Here is an 18,810-nt window from a genome sequence, read left to right on the forward strand (position 1 = left end):
AAACTAAAAAATGTTTAATAATGCCTTCATTCCTCTTATCCTAAACTGACCTTGACATGAGCAGAATTAGACCCACAGTCACCCCCCCATACTTCCCAATTTCATTGACAAAATGATTTTTCAGACTGAGGATATGCAAGTTTAAATCTTGGCGAGTAACAGCTATTTTAAACAAAGACATTTAAAGTCAGTATTCTGAAGCCTCAGAGGAACGGGAACACAAGCATACCATTAGTAAAGTAGAAATACATTTTTTAATCTTCTAATCACTCAGGTTGCAAACCTTTGAAGGTTAGCAAAACCTTTAACAGCCAATATTGCTATTTTTTTGGTGCTTCCTGAATGACAGGCCATTCATAAGTATGGCCACTGACTCTTCAGAAAGAAGGATGCAAAGAAAATTCTTAATAATTTTCCAGTTGAAGACACTTGCAAAATAACCTGCCCAAATCAGTTATGAGCAAAACAGCTAGAAAAGATGACAGAACTTAACTCTTTCTCATCTTCGCAGAAAGCAAAAGAACAGGACAAAGTTAGCTATTTACAAGAAAAACACACAAAAAAGACTGAAAAACATTACAATCTGCCTAAAGAGAGAAATGTAATAACCTACAACAATAGTGAAGAATATGATTAAATGCTTGGTAACGAACTTTACTAGTGCAGTAATGCTGTCTGCAGAAGTGAGACGAAGCGGCATCAGTGAACAGCAGTATTGCAGTGGCACAGCTGAAAGGGAACCACAGCTACTATACCCTTGCTTACAGCACAAGGCTCTATTTCAAGTTCATTTTGAAAGGAGAAGGGTTCTGTGCGCACACATTCACACACTCTTCTAGTATCTGTCAAGTGTATCATCTACAAAGGCTTTACTTTTATGGTTAATAATAGGAAACACTAGGAGACAATTTTGCAAGGCAATTTTTTTTTTTTTATCCTGTTTTCCAAAAACTTACATGTAACAGGTATCAAACTGTTTTCAAAGATAGCTTTGACATAGAAATAAAAAGAAAGCTTTATTTGTAAATCCAAGAATTCACATGAGTAAGATTGATTAGTCTTAGAATGAAAGGTTAGGATACGTTTAAAAATTAAAATGGAGAGAACGAGATGACTGCTTTGTTATTGTTTTGCTTTTTTAAATTAAGAGGAGTGAAAAAACACTCGTTCATTTTTCCAAACACTGCTAGAGATATTTCAGAACTAATGCCTTAAGTTTCACATAACTAAACTATGAAAGAACTACAAGATAATTTAGACGGGGAGGCCTTTGCACAGCTCTTCAAAACTTACCTTTACTAATGGCCTGAAAGACTTCTCTAAGAGGCACTGACTGCATTTTCTGTGACTTGGATTATTCCAAGAGACTGAATTGAGGGGAAGATTACTTAAGATTACTTTTTTTTTCAGAAAAGATCAAAATTAAAAGCTGAAAACCTGAAATAAGGATTATTTTTTTTATATTCCCGTTGCAGAGCAAGTGCACAGGAGGTCAAACACTGCTAGCTATGGGGTTTTTTTGTGCCTCATTTGTGAAAATTAGTTATGACCATCCCTAATTCAAGAACAAGATGAAAGGCTAATCACAAGCAGCTTAAAGGGAAGACTGTATTATCACAACTAAAGCTTTCCAACAGTTGTTGAAGAAAACCTGGTCCTTGAGACAAGATTCATGGTCAACTAAACTATCAAGACTTACAGTTCTACCCAGAATAACCTGACACTCAGAAATTTTAAAGAGTGTATTTAGCCATCACATTCCTCTGGCACCTCCTGATGTTTAGAATTAACAGTACTATAGCGCAATCCTACCCACTCTCTCTAACAGTGCTCACGGAGAGTGAGTCTTCTTTAGCTTTCAGGAGAGTCTGTGCAGGAAAATGGTCATCTGTTCACACTGCACAACCTAGCAGAGCCCAAAACACTGGCATCTCACTTTTTGATTGTGGAGAGTACTAGCAGAGAAAACACCATCTTTTTCCCCAAAACTGAAAACTTGAGAGCATCTCCTATTTTCCCTTATGCCAAAAGATTTCATAAGAGAGAGATTTCCTTCTTCAAGAGCAAGAAGGTCCATGGACAATACAATTGCAACCTCCCGCATGAGTGCTCAAGATCCTAGAGGAGACTGGGCAGCCTAAAGGAAAAGAGCATGACGAAGATAACTCCCCAAATAGTCCTTTTTCTTTTTTTTTTTTTTTTGAGCCATACACCACCATAGGAAATGGAAGAGAAGAAGCTTTCTGACTTAAAAGAATGATATTACCTGAGAAAAAGGATGATATAATCCTAGAAGATAAAAATGGGCACAATGGGTATTTCAGAGGCTTGTATCATTGATGACCTTTACTTAACCTCTGCCTTTTCATAGTAGAAATGACCCCTCCTCCTGCAAAACAGATTCACCGCAGCCCTGCCAACCTTCCAGACTCTTTTTTGTTAGTGGAGACTGGTTTTGCTATCACATTAAAGAGGAAAGTGCAACTCAGAAGGGAGGCCTCTAGTGGCACCAAAAATATTGGGTGAATAATACATTAAGCATGCTTACAGTTCATAAGTAAGACTAGAAAAGTTTTTAAAAGGTGAGAGTTTTTTGTTTGTTGTTGGTTTGGGTGGTTGGGGTTGTTTGGGTTTTGTTTTTGTTTTGTTGGGGTTTTTTTTGTTTTTTTTTTTTTTTTCTTTAAAAAAAGCCTTACCTCTGGTTCAGATTTTACTTCTGATTTTGCTTGGCCCACTGGCGTGATTGCTTTAGCTTTCATCTCAGGCCGTCCTTGTGCGTTTCCAACACCAGCTACAGACTTGGTGGCAGACATCGTGCTGGTAATGGGTTTGACCTGAGCTGCTGGGGTGGAGGTTCGCCTGTTGTTGCTCATTTCCATAGCATGTGATGGTGCTATTGGCAACTCACGCAAGTTACTATTTCTTGGAGCAGTTGACTGTAGCTGCTGATTTGGACGCTTGACAATATTTTGTGATGGTGTATTCTGAAAAACAGAAAATGAAAAAACTGCAGACTTTTTCATGACAAACCAGACTAAAGTGTTTCCTGTTTCACATTTTCATGACCTAGTTAAGTTTGGGAAAAAACGCTCTTCAAAGAAGCACAATATTTTCAATGCAAAAAGAAAAATTATAAAAATGAGGACATTTTAACAATGGTTTTATTTTTCTTTAATTAAAAGCAAAACTGAATCTCACTTGTTTAGCATCTTTCTGAGAAATTGGCTTCGCTGTGTGATTTATTTTCCTAATCAAAGCCATTATTCTGAACTGCAGTCATGTTGTCTTGAGCACTGCTTCAGACTGTTGTACTACCCCAACCTACTAAGTAACAGAACATGCTGCACTGCAGCAAACTCACAAGACGTGAGCAGCACTATCTGAACCAGAAAGGTTATTAGCAGTGGTACTGAGAGGTCTTCAAAGTGAAAGAGTGTCAGAGAACTGGGCTCCCACACAATCACAGGCTACCAGCAGTTTAAAATCTTACAAAGCAAACCTATCCTCCAAAAACCCTTTATTGTCAGTTCTTGGGCAACTGCATCATCTTTTATTGGCCACAGATCAAGAAAAACACTGAAGACTGGAGGAGAAAAAGTGAAAGACACACATGCTATTTTTGGATGCAGGTTATAAAATGATCAAAGCAAGAAATGGTGAAAGAAGGTGACAGAGCAGGACAGAATAAGTGGGACTGAAAAACCACGCTGATGAGCTTTGAAACCTGCGCTTATGTGCCTGTTACCCATACACAACTACGCAAAGGCATCACTGATGTATGTGGTACTTACATGCCTTGGCTTCATTGGACCCTGTCGTGGCTGACACTGCATCCTGTTATTATTTGGCTGCTGCTGCGTGGCCTGCATATGAGGCCTGAACTGTGGCTGGTTCATGGGCATCAAGGGCTGTGGTGGCCCTTGGAGATGATGATGGTGTTGCTGCTGCTGCTGCTGGTGATGGTGCTGCTGCTGCTGCTGGTGATGGTGCTGCTGAGGCTGAGGTTGTGGCTGAGGCTGTAATGGAGGATGCAAGGGACCCTTCACAGGAAGAGAAAGATTATTTGGTTTTAATTTCAAGGTAATAAACTCCTGAAAAGTAGCTCCAGCCTCCCAAGTCCTCAAAACATCTGTAAGCAGCTATGGACCAGGCTAAACCAAGAATGCATTGAGTAGAAAACAGACTAAAAGAAGCTGTGCAAGGTAGTTCTACACTTAAAACTAAGTCAACAGCTGAACTGGAAAAAGACAAATGCAAACATTCCTGCCCTCTACCCTTTTTTCTAATGTTTTAAATGTCTAAACTGTTTAGGTTTTAGTGGGTTTTTTCCCTTTTTTTTTTTTCCCCCTCCCAACATCACGAGACTTCAGGATTTCCCCACGTTCAAAACACGGACACCAGGGAAAGCTCCCGCACAAAACCCACAGAACATGCAGGGCCCGTCACATCCCCAAAACATTTTTACCCGCTTCGAGCTGCGATTCAGCTTCCTCCCGGTGGGCGGGAGGGCCCCGGCTCCCTGCCGGGCTCCGCAGCTGGGCGGCAGAGGGCGCTCCCGCCCTGCCGCTGACCCCGCCGGGGCCGCTCTCCCGACCTCTGCAGAGCCTAAAGCAACTTAAGGAGCCAGGGCCGGGCTGCAGGCTCGCTGTTAAAAATACATTAGTGCAGAAAATTCATCGCTTTTTCAGGCACAACAATCTGCCTCATACCTCTGATCTCAAATAACTCTAATCCTGCCGTAGCCCCGTACCTGCATGCTGGGCTGTGTGTGCGCGGCGAGGAAGGGCTGGCCGGGGGCCTGCAGGAACTGCTGCCTCGGAGGGATGAACGGTCGCGGATTTGCTGAACCCGGCTGGTTGAAGTGGAGAATCCCCACAGGACCTTGAGGCTGCATGTTGGGCCGTACCGGCCGCTCTCTGGGAAACACCGGTTGTTGTCCCTGCTGATTAAAGGCTGGGCCGGGCTGGCTGAACGGCATCGGATTTTGGGTAGGGACGGGGTGCGCGCTATTAAGAAGCGGGGGAGGTGGCGGTGGTGGAGGGCTCCGCTGCTCAAACAAGTGATGGCTTGGAAACCTTGGATCTGTGAGAATCAGGTAAGTAATTAAATGACAGCCTCCTTGGGACACAAACACACTTTCAAACCACAAAGCTCTGTTTTGGTTTAGAAAAGTAAGCTGAAATTTGTAGAAAGCAAAATTGTATGAGATACTTTAAGAACTACCCTCAAGGTTACACTTCTCTTGCTTCTGCCATCTCTGCATAAAAGGAATTGATGCTTGAAGGACCAGCATAACTGGTAATGCGCTGGAATTAGGAATACCTTTTACAAGTTCTACTCCAGTAAAATCAGTGAAGGATTCCAGGGATTAGAGTGTAAACCACACAAGAACTCACAAAACATTGACACAGTTTGCTGATCAGATATTTAGCAAATTTTAACATATCGTGTAAAATGTCTACAACACATACTCTATATATACATAATTATGTATACATACATCTATATATACATACAGACACAATACCTATTTTGTTTGCTACGCTGTATCATTTCAGCTAACCCTAACAGATTTCTTACAGTACACACATAGTCCAGATGGTTTCAAGAGTTACTAATTGAAACCAAAGTGGACGGAGAGTACTAGTCATATAAAATAAAAAAAATTACAATTTTATTGCATCACTTAGATACCAATTTTATTTTGTACTTGCATATATACACAGGTTGATGATAGTTACAGATGGAGACACAAGATTACACCAAGGAAGGAAAAAGATACCAGACTACCAGAACTTTTGGGGTGTAATGGACTGGCTACATCAAACAGGATCTTCTGGTCTTCAGCCTCTTCCAAACACTTCATGTCAGATGATACACACTTAGACTGTATAGCCACTTTACAAAAAGTGGATTTTCTATATTAATGGAGATGAAAACGCTTACCTGCTATGAAGAAAGGATCTCTTTCCTGAGGAGGTGGAGGAGGGAGTGGTGGTGGTGGTGGCGGCGGCCCTCTCCACTGGTCCTGGATTGGCAGCCTTGGGGCTTGCGAGAAGTTGGTAGGAACTGGTCCAGGTGTATGCTGCTGAAAGTCTGGAGGGCCCTATTTAATAAGGCAGAACTAAGATTAAGACTACCATCCAGGAATTTAGCTATTGCCTGCTATAACTTTTTTTTCCTCTTAAAAATACAATTGCTTTATGAATTATTTCCTATCATCTGTAGAAACTGGCAGCCCTTACTGAGTCATTCTTTTATAATGGAAGATATATTAAACCTGAGTACAGTATCCTGAAATGAATTCACAATGTTTTAATAATCACTAGCACCACAGGAATGCCATTTCTTCTCAAGCTTATTGAAATCCATGCAATTATTGACCTTCTTTCCCATTAATCCAAAAAAATCTGAATGTCTACTTTAGGAGACATTCCTGACATTTATCTTCTTAAACCGTGCTATTCTTTGCCATCAATTCAGTACAACATAAGCTACAGAAGTGAAGCAGCTTTACTTATAAAAGGCAGGAGTGGTGGGTGGTGGTGAAAGACAATTTATGGCATCCAGAAAATTAAAGAAATCATCTTTCAAAAGAAGTAACAGGAGAGTAACACTTCTGTCTATTCACAACTTAGCATCTGAAGATGAGTGCAAAATTATCTTTCCTCCAGTAAGTTTTTTTTAAATGTAAAGTGAGCCTTTACATACTGCAGAAAGCAGGATGTTAATCCAAAAGCAGAGCTTTGCAGAAGCCACACTTAATTGAGTAATTCACACTATTATCATTTTTCTTTTATATCAGAAGTTGACAAAATATGTTGCAACCTCTGATAACTGGAAAAAGCTATGTCTCATATAAATCATTATATTCACAAACATTTATTATGAGCAAATCAAATAAGTAATAAAAATAATCTAAAAACATTGTTTTCCTCTTCATACAAATTCTGAAATTAGTGATGGCATCTGTTCTGTCTACATCTGGTGCTCATCTTAAAGCTTAAAATTTGCCATTGCTGAAAAGAAGCTTTTTCAAAACAGATTTCAGACCAAACACTCCCTGCTAGACTGAACGATGGTCATCAGCAAAGCACGAAACCACTAAGTTGCAGTCACATTTCAATTATCCATTGAGCTGCTCTCACCAACAGTATGCACAGCCTCACTCCATCCCATCTGTGTTGCACAACTATCAGCATTTTAGCTAAAGAATTTCTCACACAGCAAAACCAGGCATTTGCCCTGGAAACCAAAGTCTACTCGCTATCGAAATAGCACAAGACAAAGCTGCTTCACACCCTTCTACCAGCAGGCTACAACTGGGATCAGCAAGGTCCAAACAAGTAGATGAGAGGCACTGAGGATCACAGCCATTATTAGAACTATGGCCTTCTTGAAAACACCTAAATGGGGATATATGAGATACTAAGACCTCTCATTTGGAAGCAAGACTGTGATTACTTATTTTATGCCATTATACAGCCATCAACTGTAAACATTTACCATTCCTACAGATTAAAGGGTCTGCATCCCGTTGCCAGTGCTCCTAGTCAGCCAGTCTCCTGTGGGCATTTCATTTAGTGGAAAGACATTATATTACACTCGAGCGTGACAGTCCTCATAACATACATACTGTTTGTAGGAGGAGCTGCGACACTTCTGCAAGTGAACAGTTACCAATACAAAACACTCTTGCCACCTCAGAAGACACTAACGCCTTTGAATTTCACAGGCCATCTGCAAACAGCAGCAGCTGGAGGAAGAGGGAGCAATTTCGGATGGAGAAAGTGGCATTTATTTGTCCCATCAAAATCCGTTCAGGTTTAGCTGAATGAGGCTGTTCAACTGCATTGCCCTTCCCTTGCATTGAGCAGGACAGCACTGGCTGCCTGCCAAAAGAGCAACTGAACACAAACCTTGAGGATACTGACCCTTCACTCCCAAAACGCACCTCTACCATCACTGCACGTAGGAGCTGCCAGAGGTACTTTCAAACTAAGGTTAAATGCATTCCCTTGTCTTGGAAGCCTTGGTGATAAAAGGGTATTTCAAAGCATCGCTTTTAGAGCCATCGGTCACCCTGGGGAACACACAGTGCTTCCGCAAGCCGCACGGCCTCGAGGGAGGACCCAGCAAACCAACTGATATTTAGCCATTCAGTCATTAGTTTATCACTGTATGATGCATAAGGTCATTGCGATGGAGGCAGGGGAGAAACCAGTTCATCAGGACAGTTTCACAGAAGATGGTTTTTATCTTGCATCTTATTTACAGCACATAGTCACATGAGCATATCACACCTTGGGAGAGAAAGAGATCTTGACAACCTGCTTTTTACTAATTTTGGAGAGCTTGACTTGCAAGCTCTGAAATTCTCTCAGAATTTTTCTCCAGACACAATATATGCTTACATATATCTTAGTTATTACTACAAAAGCCAACAGAAAAACAAATTATGTGGAAATTTACTGAAGCCTGGAAGTATCACATATTTGCCACCCAAGGTGAAGAACTGGCAGCAGTAATGATGTGGCTAAGCTTGTTTCTAGGCACCAAACCCTACTCTACCTGCTTCTTCCAAACTCAACGTATTTTGCCCTGGTCTAGCTAACAGATCCATATCAGTCTCTCCCCTCACTCCCAAACTTCCGTTTTAGGGCTAGGCTACAAAATACAGGTTTAGGCTACAAAATAAGCAGGTTTCTCCACTTCTACCCCACCAAATTTGTAACCCAGTCTCAAGCATCTTCCTCAATATTAATTCTTTGCCCAATTAATCTTACTGTTCTCCTGGCCCTGCTTGCTCTTCAGACATTCTCTCATCCCCACCATGTCTTTCACTCCACCCAGTGGTTCCTAATTTCAGCACAGATCCAGCTTCCCAGCTCCCTGACTCCAAGCACAATGGAACAGAGGGTTGGGCTCTTTGAAACTGAAAACTTTCAAAAATGGTCAAACTACACAAGTACGGCTGATATAAACCACACCACACTAAAGCTGCATGCTATGCAGATAATTGAGTATCACTAAGAAATACGTACTTATTTGATCATTGAACAGATTTTAACTTTATGTATATGACATTTTGAAGAACTACTAAAATATGACTGATCACATTTCTTGGCTGATAACCAAAGGCCAATCACGCAAAATTAATTGCAAAGACATTTGTTATTTGCCAAAAAACAAATTACCAATATTTGCTTCTAAAAAAAAAAAATTAGATTGATTCTCTTCTTCCAACATCCATTAAGAAGACTGAATTTCACTTTTTTCCTAAATAGCTTTGCTTCTACTATGCCTAAAGAGTGAAATGAAACCTTGCACCAAAATTAGAGTAACACAGGTGGCGGGAAGTTTGTATTTTCAGATTTTACATTGCTGAGATTTTTCTTCTGAAAAAGCTTTCAGGACAATTCCAACAGGAATTTGATTGTGTAGTGGATTAATTTCATACACCACATGTGAAACTAAAACTCTAAGGTTCAGTCAGAGCTGCTACTTCCAGACACAAATGAAACTTTTTTTAAAAAAAGAAAATATGTAAGCTATGGTGGATGTTCTTCTGTGTTATGAGGTGCTTGTCTATTATTCTGAAATACCTTTTTAAAAAAAATTAACAGGAATAAACTAATACTACAACTTCAACTCTTACTTATGCTGAATTCTAATTGTCCCTAAAAATAATACAATTTAATATAACAGTTCTCCACTACTTAAAGTTTTTGAGGGTGTTGTTTTGGGGTTGTTTTTTTCTTGCTTAACAGTAGTTAAGCTACAATACTAGGAGTGGATTATTTTACCATTAGTATTAAACTCCACATTCAGCAAGTATTTGCTGCTAATAACCCCCAAGTGCCCTCTGGTATTTTGTAGGAAAGACCACGCAGAACTATTTAACTTCAAAAATTAATGAAGAGCAGGTGCAAAAAGGCAGTTTTCATAATGGTCTATTTTTGATAAAATAAGCATATTGTAACATAGATGCACAATAAATCTTTATATGCACAGTAGTTACTCCCATTTTTCATGGTTTTACTATCCCGACAGTTTCAAATTACAACCAACTATTCAGTACACACAACTAAAACTCCCAGTAAAAAAAGTAATAATTTTAACTATTACTTCACCATTATTAAACTTTTTAGGAAACTTCTCTACTTAATAATCTCATAGTCTTCAAAAAACCTATTTTCAAGTTAACAGGTTTCAATCTAACAAGAGAGAGAACTGCAAATTCCTATGATCAGCCAAGGCTGCAAGGTTGTACATTTCAGCCCAACATTGGGGCCAACTCTTGACACAGGGGGAAAGGACAAAATATTTATGTGCATTTCCAGCAAGATCCCACAAGGCTGGTTCACATTCCTACAGAAATGGTTACAAAAACTGAGCTACCAAGTATCTGTATGATAAAGACCCAGCAGAGCACATATAGTAACTTTTTAGAGGAGTCTTTTCCCCTTCTCATTATTACTGGATTATATAGTATCATTATTATTGATTTAGTATCATTATCAGATCGATTGCTTAGACAAAGTGCACCAAATTGCAAGGAAAGACTCCTCAAATGGCGGTTTTAGCTAGATTTAAAGCTAGTTGCACAAAGAGCACAGAATCAGGAAACGGCCCAAGACCTGAAGCTGACATACCAACCGACACGCATCCCTTCACAGAACTGCACCCACTTGAGCACTATAGTTCCTTCTAAACCAGGACCTGCAGCCCTGCCGTTAATGAGTATTTCAAAGACCTGAGACAGAAATTGTCATTTTGGAGAGCTGGAGGGCTCCTGAACGGCCTCTCACCAGGTTTTGTGGGCTGCAAGGGGACACAGCGATGGCCATTCTTCCTTTTCTTCTCTGCAAATCAAAACATGTCAATGCCTGAACACTGAAAGCAAGGTACTGGACATCAAGGTTTCTCTTAAACTACCATAGAAAGTAATTTTTGGTCTGTACTTTTTCCTGCATTTAAGGAATGTGTGGAACTATCATTTATCCTCATGTAATTTTACTTTGAAAACTCTTACATATATATATATATTTTTAATACAAGAACTGAGGTCTAGAAGGAAATTACCTTGGAAATAGGGTTCTGTGTGGATTTCCAAGAGAGACCACAATCACAGACATTTTAGAAATACTTTGAAGGACAAGATAATGGCACACTGAAGTGCTGACAGGTATTTTATTGTCTTAAATCTTTAATTTTGTGAAGTTTACTCTGACAAAGAAAAAAAAAATGTACCCACTCTTCCTCCCCCTCACACTACAATTTAAGCACCTCAGACTGACGACTGACATTTTTATACAATTCCACATGCCTGCAGGTTGTACAATTTCCCCTTTTACTAACTTCCATTATTCAATATAGCTAAGGTATAACTTACACCTTATCAATCACTTTTGGAAAAAAAAAAAGCAATGCAAACTTGTGTCTACAATTCATTAGAGTTGTGAATAGCTCATTGAACATGACTTTCACACACTCAGGCAATCCCACCTTCTGAAAGAACACGAGATAAGGTTACTTTAATCCTTTCAAAGAACTGCACTATTTTGCCTACCTTTTATCCCTTTAAATATCCTTCCTAGTTAAGAAATTAACATTCTCTCTCATACAATTCTTACACAAATTGTACTTTCACTTTTCTGCATCTCTTGTTAATTACATGATGTTATCTCCAATAATCTATTCATGAAGCACAGATAACTCTAGTTACCAATAAAAGGGAAAACTTAGCATAAATTGCTTAGCACAAAGTTAATCTTATAAAGCAAGGAATAAAGAGGATCTAACAGCTATTATATGACTTATCGGCTTCTCTAAAAGGGTCACTACTTTTTTTCATGAGACTAATTAAATACCTTAACAATGTCATTGAAACTTCATGAATCTTTCAATAAAATACACCCTGCCTCTACAACATGTTTTCATTTATTAATCTCACTTAAAATGCAAAGAGCCAGGAGAACCCCATTGACAGTTAAGCAGGGCCACTCAGTTAATTCTTCTTATATGGTTTAAATGCAAAGAATAATGACCACTATAACCTATGACAATTAAAACTATAGCCATCTGTCACAAGATGTTAATCCTCTTATTTCAGCAGCTACTAGACTTTTTGAAAAGCTTTCCTAAAATGCCCACCTTCCAGTGCAAGGAACTGACTTTTCATCCTCTTGTGTAGAAAGCCCTGCTTCATCTATCTTAGATATGGTTCAAAAATGTTCAAGTAGAAATGTATATATCCCACAAAGCATGGCTCTTCCCATTCAAGTTTCATAGTATTCTCATTTACTGTGTACAGCATACAGAAAGGGAATGATTCACTGGAGTTTTATAATAAAACTTATTTTGCTATTTCCTTAAATATAGTGTAAATGGCTCAACAGTGTCACATGACTGTCATAGACATCACAGGAATTCCATCAAGGTGAACTAAAACCTAGCAAGCACCATGATTTTCCTAAGGAATTTAGTATTATAAGACCACCTTATATAAAAATTCATGCCTTAAATACAATTCATTCAAGATCAAAAATTAAAGTTCAGAGTGATCATAAAACAAGACGATGATTGTATGCTACCCATATATGAGTCTTCTTCAAAGCAATATATCTTCTGAGGGGAAAATGCAAAGAGATAACAAGTGCTGGTTCAAGTATGTGGACTGCACAGATCCTAGTGTTACAGGCAGACTGGGTCTGAGAGAATGGGCTGAAAAGTGATTTTTAATATTAAAATGTACCACATAACTTGGACAAGCTTCTCTTTGATATTACACAACTCCAAGAGATAAGACAGCGTGTTGGGAGGTTTAGGCACAAGTCCAGGTCATCTGAAAGAGAAATCACCAATGCCTGGTTTCACTGTTTTACGGTCCCAAAAGATAATTCAGCCATCATGGAAAACCAGTACAAGCAAAGAGAGAAAGGCATGGAAATCCCTTGTTATTTAAGCCAACTCATGATCAAATAGCTAAAGTAAGGACACAGGCAACACAGAAAAACGAGCATACTCCCAGCATACTAAGACAATCCCAAGCAGCTCAGGAGACTAAAGCTAAAAATCAGATTCATTGTACACTAAAAGTATCCCTTTTCAGCAAATTTCGGGCATCGCCCTAATACATCAAGCAGGGACATATTCATGTTGCAAATGAGGACAAAAATACTCCCAATTTCAGTATGTTTCTGTAAGGGAAGCAACAAAGCAGAACAGCCCCGAAGCAACCAGTTCTACCCAGGACGACTGCTTCACAGGTAAGTTTCTTGAACCTCCATCCGGCTCTACCATCAAGGTACATATGTTAGAAAAGGAAAATCTGCACAAGTGGTCCCATTCAAGAACAATTCTCAGAAAACACTCCTAGATGAAATGCAGACACAGGAAAGACATTGTTAACTAAATCCCAAATTCCTAACAGTGCTGATATGGAGAAAAGCCATGCTCCCGTCCATCTGCTTTGTATGGATGAAGGAAGAGTGTCTCCAGCAAGCAGAGACAGGCCATTACAAGAAATACTGTGACAGACAAGTTGTAGCAGCCTGTGCTGCCTGAAGGAAGAGTAAACCCAAACCTCTCAAACTAGAGCACAAACCTAAGTAATTTCTTCAACAGCTGTTTTAAACTAATTCATCTGGAAGATTCGGTTTCACTTTAGTTTGTAATCCTCCTCAGGGTGTGGTGTAGAAGAGTGTGCTCATTTTTGTACGGTGCCCTCTAACTTTTTAAGATTAAATACAATACAAATAGAAATTGGAGAAAGAGTATGAGGGACATTAGTGCCACGTAGAATGGTGAACTCTCCCTTGAAAGAAGAGAATTTCATAATCTTTTTGAAGCCAGTAAAATCCTTCTGCATTTTTTTTGTGTGCTGAAAGCTAGCAGTTTTAGGGATGCGTAAAAAAATTAGGGACCCAGAAGTTTTGGACCTCCCTCCTCTGCTTTCAGAACTAATGAGATAAAACTTCTAACAAAATTCGTACCTTATCCCTGGACTTATCAGAGAATACTCCATAGAAATATTATTACAGCGTTAATTGACTTAGTATACCTTGATGACCTGCATGTCACTGACTATTAGAAACAACTCTGAGGTCAGAACTAAACTGGATCATGAATATCAAATTCAGGATTTCTACATTACACACCAAGCTTGAAGGTGCAGTTACAGTTAATTTAAAAACAATCTGAGAAGCTCAAAGATAAATACATGTGACTTGGGGATGATGCTTCTCCCTTCAACAAAAAAAGAATGCTCAGATTGCTACAAAAAAAAAAGTCAAGAAGCAGCCAGCTTTATAGAAGACAAATATTAGAATTGCTGCTAAACTGGAACTTTGATCTGTATTAGAAAATGACATTTCAGACCTGACTATTTAGTAGTTAAATTACCTGATCCCTGATTTTTAATTCTGTAAGGAAATCTCATCTTTGAGATGTTTTACACATCTCTGACCTTGCAAACACATTGATGCAAGAACTTTACATACCCAGAGCTCCCAATGCGCCTGCAGGTACTACTCACGTGCTGTGTGTGAAGGCCTGAACATTTTTTTCCTTTTTGGGTATCCTACAGTCAACCCATACTATTCCTCTAAATTACCTCATTTTATTGTAAACAGTAGTACGACTTACTGTTTTATAATGATTGAAGCATTTTTTTGCTTTCACATTCTAAAGGATTAGCAAGAACTGAAGGTGCAGGTCAATAAATACCAGTTTCTAGATTTTTTTTTTTGTATTGTGATGACACAAACATACTGAATTATCTTTTAAAAGGACATTTTCTCAGCTCAGTGAAAATAGCTTAAGAGAACTATACTATCATCTAGGGCTCTGTAATATTATAATAAATATATTTTAGTTCTCCATTCAGTGTTTAAGCACTAGATTACTCTTACTGCATTGTAGCAGGAAGTCAATTGTATATTTTAATCGGATTTCTTCATGAGTCTTCACTTCTGCAAAGTATCTCTTTAACCAGTGCCTAATTAATGGCTACATAGCTATATGCATAATACTTCTTCCTCTTTGCCTCGATAAAAATTTGTGCTTTGCTTACAAGGCTTAAAAACCTTCAAATTTCATTCATATAAATCTATCAAAACCAATTTACATACCTATATATATTAAAAATATATATTAATAAAAAACTTTTTTACTATGAGGGTGACTGAGCACTGGCACAGGTTGCCCAGAGAGTTTGTGGAGTCTCCATCCTTGGAGGTACTCAAAAGCCATCTAGACACGGTCCTGGGTATCAGCTCTAGGTGGCCCTGCTTGAGCAGGGGATTGGACCAGATGACCTCCAGAGGTCAGAAGAAAAATCTAGCACCATTAACACAGAAAAAAAAAAATTAATTCCACAACTCTGGTTTCCTTGGCAGCACTAAATAGCAATCACTTAACAGAAAGGTAAATTACAATAACTACTAAATATAAATACACAAGTTTTCTGCTTGATTTTAGTATCTACAGAGCATGTGCACACTGGAGCTATCATGACAAGTTAAAGGGTTACTGCATTTAGAAACCATCTATTTTTCTTTTATTTAATAGCTGTTACCATCATGTTTAGCTGCTGCTGCTCCTCCTGCAGATGGGAATTCATTGATATGATTAAATTTGATGGTATGATAATGTATGGTAATCGTGATTAATCAGAAGCCCACTAGCAAATGGAGGATGTTGGGTATTATGTCACCTGCATTTTAAACTGCATTCCCTCTATGCCAGCCTGACAATATTTGACAGCTGGAGGGATCTCGTGCTGCATCTGCTTACTACTACTTATAGATCTGATAAGAGAAAGTGCCCATCATTCCTTCACTATCTTAAGTGCTATAATTACAGCGCTTTGCAGTCAAGTTGTGAAAACAGTAAGTGTTAAAAACGAAAGCTTTTTGCTAGCTACCGAACAAGCTCTATCTCACATCTGCAAGGGCTATAATCTGAAAGAAATGTAATTTGATGCAGCAGTCTCATTCAAACATGATTTGCATGAAATGCTGTATAAAGCAGTATCCAAGAAATGTCAATCAACACCACCTGATACCATGTATCCTGTTAAATGAAAACAAAATGCTTTCTACACTACCTGTGATCTGCCTCTGCTACACAGTAATAGAGTGAAAATTTCATTTACAGTTACTCATTATAGTAAAGCCATAGCTAAAGCAGAATAATTGTGAGGAAGTAGAATAATTTTCACAAGTGGCTTTTTATTGCCATTAACAGTTTGTCTCCTACATACATACTGTTGCAAATATGTACTAGTTACTAAATATCATTACTTACTAAATATCAGTTTAAAACAATTGCCTGTACTCAAGATACAGAACTGTCTAAATTATCCTTACTGTGAGTACTGGAGAATATGAGCCACGACCATAGCACAATTGCTAAAATCCTTATTCACACGTAGCAACTCCTGATCGAATTTGAAACTATGGAAAAAAAATTTTACTCCCTGTTCGCATTTCCCACAACAAACAGTGAACACTATGGCATGGAGTTTTGTTTTCAAAAGCACAGAAAATTTCTGCTTCTACATACTTGCAAGAGCTGTTTACGTAAAGGCACACCCACAGACCCAGGTACATTAATCTCCATTAAACCAACCCAAGTTTGCTAAAATGGTGGTGTAGCCTGATCCAAGTCAGCCCCAAGGATCACTTTGGGGAAAAAAAAAAAGTAGTAAACTGTATCCTAATGCACCTTTTCTAATTAATTTGTATAGCACCAATATATTGCTTGTCTAAAATAAATGTTTCAAGCAAGTGGCAATGAAGGACAGCAACCTCTGCTTTGAGCAATGACTGGGCACCTGTTTAAAAAAATCTCTCACAGATTAAAGCATAAAAAAGTGATTAAAAACAGTGTCTGAATTGCACACAACACTCTAAAGCTCAGAACTCGTCAAACTAGAATTTTCAGAAATGGTGAAAAAAAAATCAAAACTAATCAGCTGCCTTTCACAGCATCTAAGACATCACCTGATGTCCTGGAGATCACGCGGAAGCATGCTGAATGAGAATATAAAAAAGTTTGCTAAGGTTCTTGCAGCTTAAGGGGGGCCGGGAATAAATAAAAATCAAATATTCTTTGGGATAAAGATGATTTTGAAGAGAAATTGTAAGGTATGTTCCAAAACCAAATCATGTCAACCCCCCCTGGGAACTGAAAAGACATGTGACATAGAATATTCACAAGGAGCCTGAGGACAAGTCACTCTACTGAAGTCTTATTTTTATATTGAGTAAAACATAATTTATGTTATACAATTCAATTTTTCAGACTTGAATTCAACAGTTATCTGAAAGGCACCCAGTGCACTAAGGTGTCCTATCAGAAGAGAAAAGCTTTGTGCATTAAAAAATATCAAAGCCTTCCTGGCATAGTCAGGCAGACACTAGCACCAGTTCATCTTGTGCTTCATGTCACTTGAGACTATTCCTAACTTCAGCTCTGAAACTCAAGTTGACCAAAGTTAATAAAATGTGTCTGTGGGAAGGACACCTGCCCAGCTTGCACTACACCCAGGGTATCAGGTTAAGGACAGCAGCTGAATCAGAATTTATACTAATTTTCTGAAAATTGTTCTGGCAAAAGGCATACAGCCGCATTAACAGGCTCTTCTCTCTCTGCAGCGGTTTCAGAGGAGAATCCAGGGCAGAGACAGAGGGGGAATGGCCTCAGATCCAAGGAATTCCTTTCTTCTGCCTTGAGCTGTGTGAGGCAGGTTCTCCCCCACCTCGTCTTCACTCCAAACGCCTCACTTCAGCCCCAAATTTGGATGCTAGGGATACCTTGCAGTTTCTGGCTGAAGAATGTCGACAGTGAAAACACCTTCCCTCTGCCACGCTCCATCCCAAAGTTGGCATGACAACACTCATTCCACTTTTATATCATCTTAAAAAATTGCACATGTGAGTATTACTTTAGTGTTAAGTTAAATAAATGATGGTTGAAACAAAAAGTCCTTACATATTTTTCTTCAGGCAAACACTGAAGTATTTCAGACACAGAATATGCTCGTGGACTCACATAAAGGATGAAAAGATCTGGACCATCCACTTAGCTCCTAGTTCCCTATTAAGAAATGATCTGGCCTCTGTAGTAGTCAGTTAGCAGCAGCCTACATATAAAGTGTTTAGAAACACCTCCTCCATTTTCTATTTAATTTCTTCTTCCCCTGATTTACCCCATCCTTCTTCACAGAATGCAGGAGTTGAAAGAGAAATTAGCCCAGGTAACAAACACCAGAGGAAAGGAACCACAATGGTCCCTCTTGTGTAACAAGAAAAACTACAGGCTCTGTATCTGCACTGGGGCATATGCAAAAACTAATAATTTGGTCAGAAAATACGTGAGAAGTTCAGGAGACCCATACAACTAGCATATGAATAAAGTCTTCTATCACGTTCCTTTAAATGGATCAGCCCCCAAAGCAGACTGACTGTTATTGTGAAATACCAACTGTCACACTGACATAGGAACTCAGAAAAAGGCATCTTACCCACCTTAAAACAAAGGCAGATGATAAGCAAGACCTTCAGAAGGACTCTGCCAAAGAGGTTAGCTCAATCTGTTCTTTAAACAGTTTAAAGAAAACATGCAGTTGGCACTGGCAAAGTTCCAGGTTAATTCAAATACCTGGAAAAATATTAGCATTGACTATGCTTGAAGATTGGATTACTATCAACTACAACCACCTGAAGAGTACTGTACAATTTATACAAACATAGAAGCCTTCACAGAACTCTGGTCTTTAACTCCCCATTACCACAAGTTAAC

At 38.9% G+C, this 18,810-nt stretch overlaps 1 protein-coding gene across 8 annotated transcripts in view; it reads right to left on the minus strand.

Moving 5' to 3' along the window:
* RBM33 (RNA binding motif protein 33) overlaps positions 1 to 18,810 on the minus strand; it is a 104,108-nt gene that overhangs the window by 39,639 nt on the left and 45,659 nt on the right. For all 8 annotated transcript variants that reach the window (XM_054818230.1, XM_054818233.1, XM_054818235.1 and 5 more), the window contains 4 exons: positions 5,947 to 6,106; positions 4,751 to 5,082; positions 3,792 to 4,040; positions 2,697 to 2,984 (listed from right to left, as the gene is read on the minus strand). In XM_054818230.1, coding sequence (XP_054674205.1) covers positions 2,697 to 2,984; positions 3,792 to 4,040; positions 4,751 to 5,082; positions 5,947 to 6,106 — 1,029 coding nt within the window. The remainder of the gene's footprint in view (positions 1 to 2,696; positions 2,985 to 3,791; positions 4,041 to 4,750; positions 5,083 to 5,946; positions 6,107 to 18,810) is intronic.

Source organism: Grus americana, chromosome 2 (genome assembly GCF_028858705.1).
Source record: "Grus americana isolate bGruAme1 chromosome 2, bGruAme1.mat, whole genome shotgun sequence".
Lineage (NCBI taxonomy): Eukaryota > Metazoa > Chordata > Aves > Gruiformes > Gruidae > Grus > Grus americana.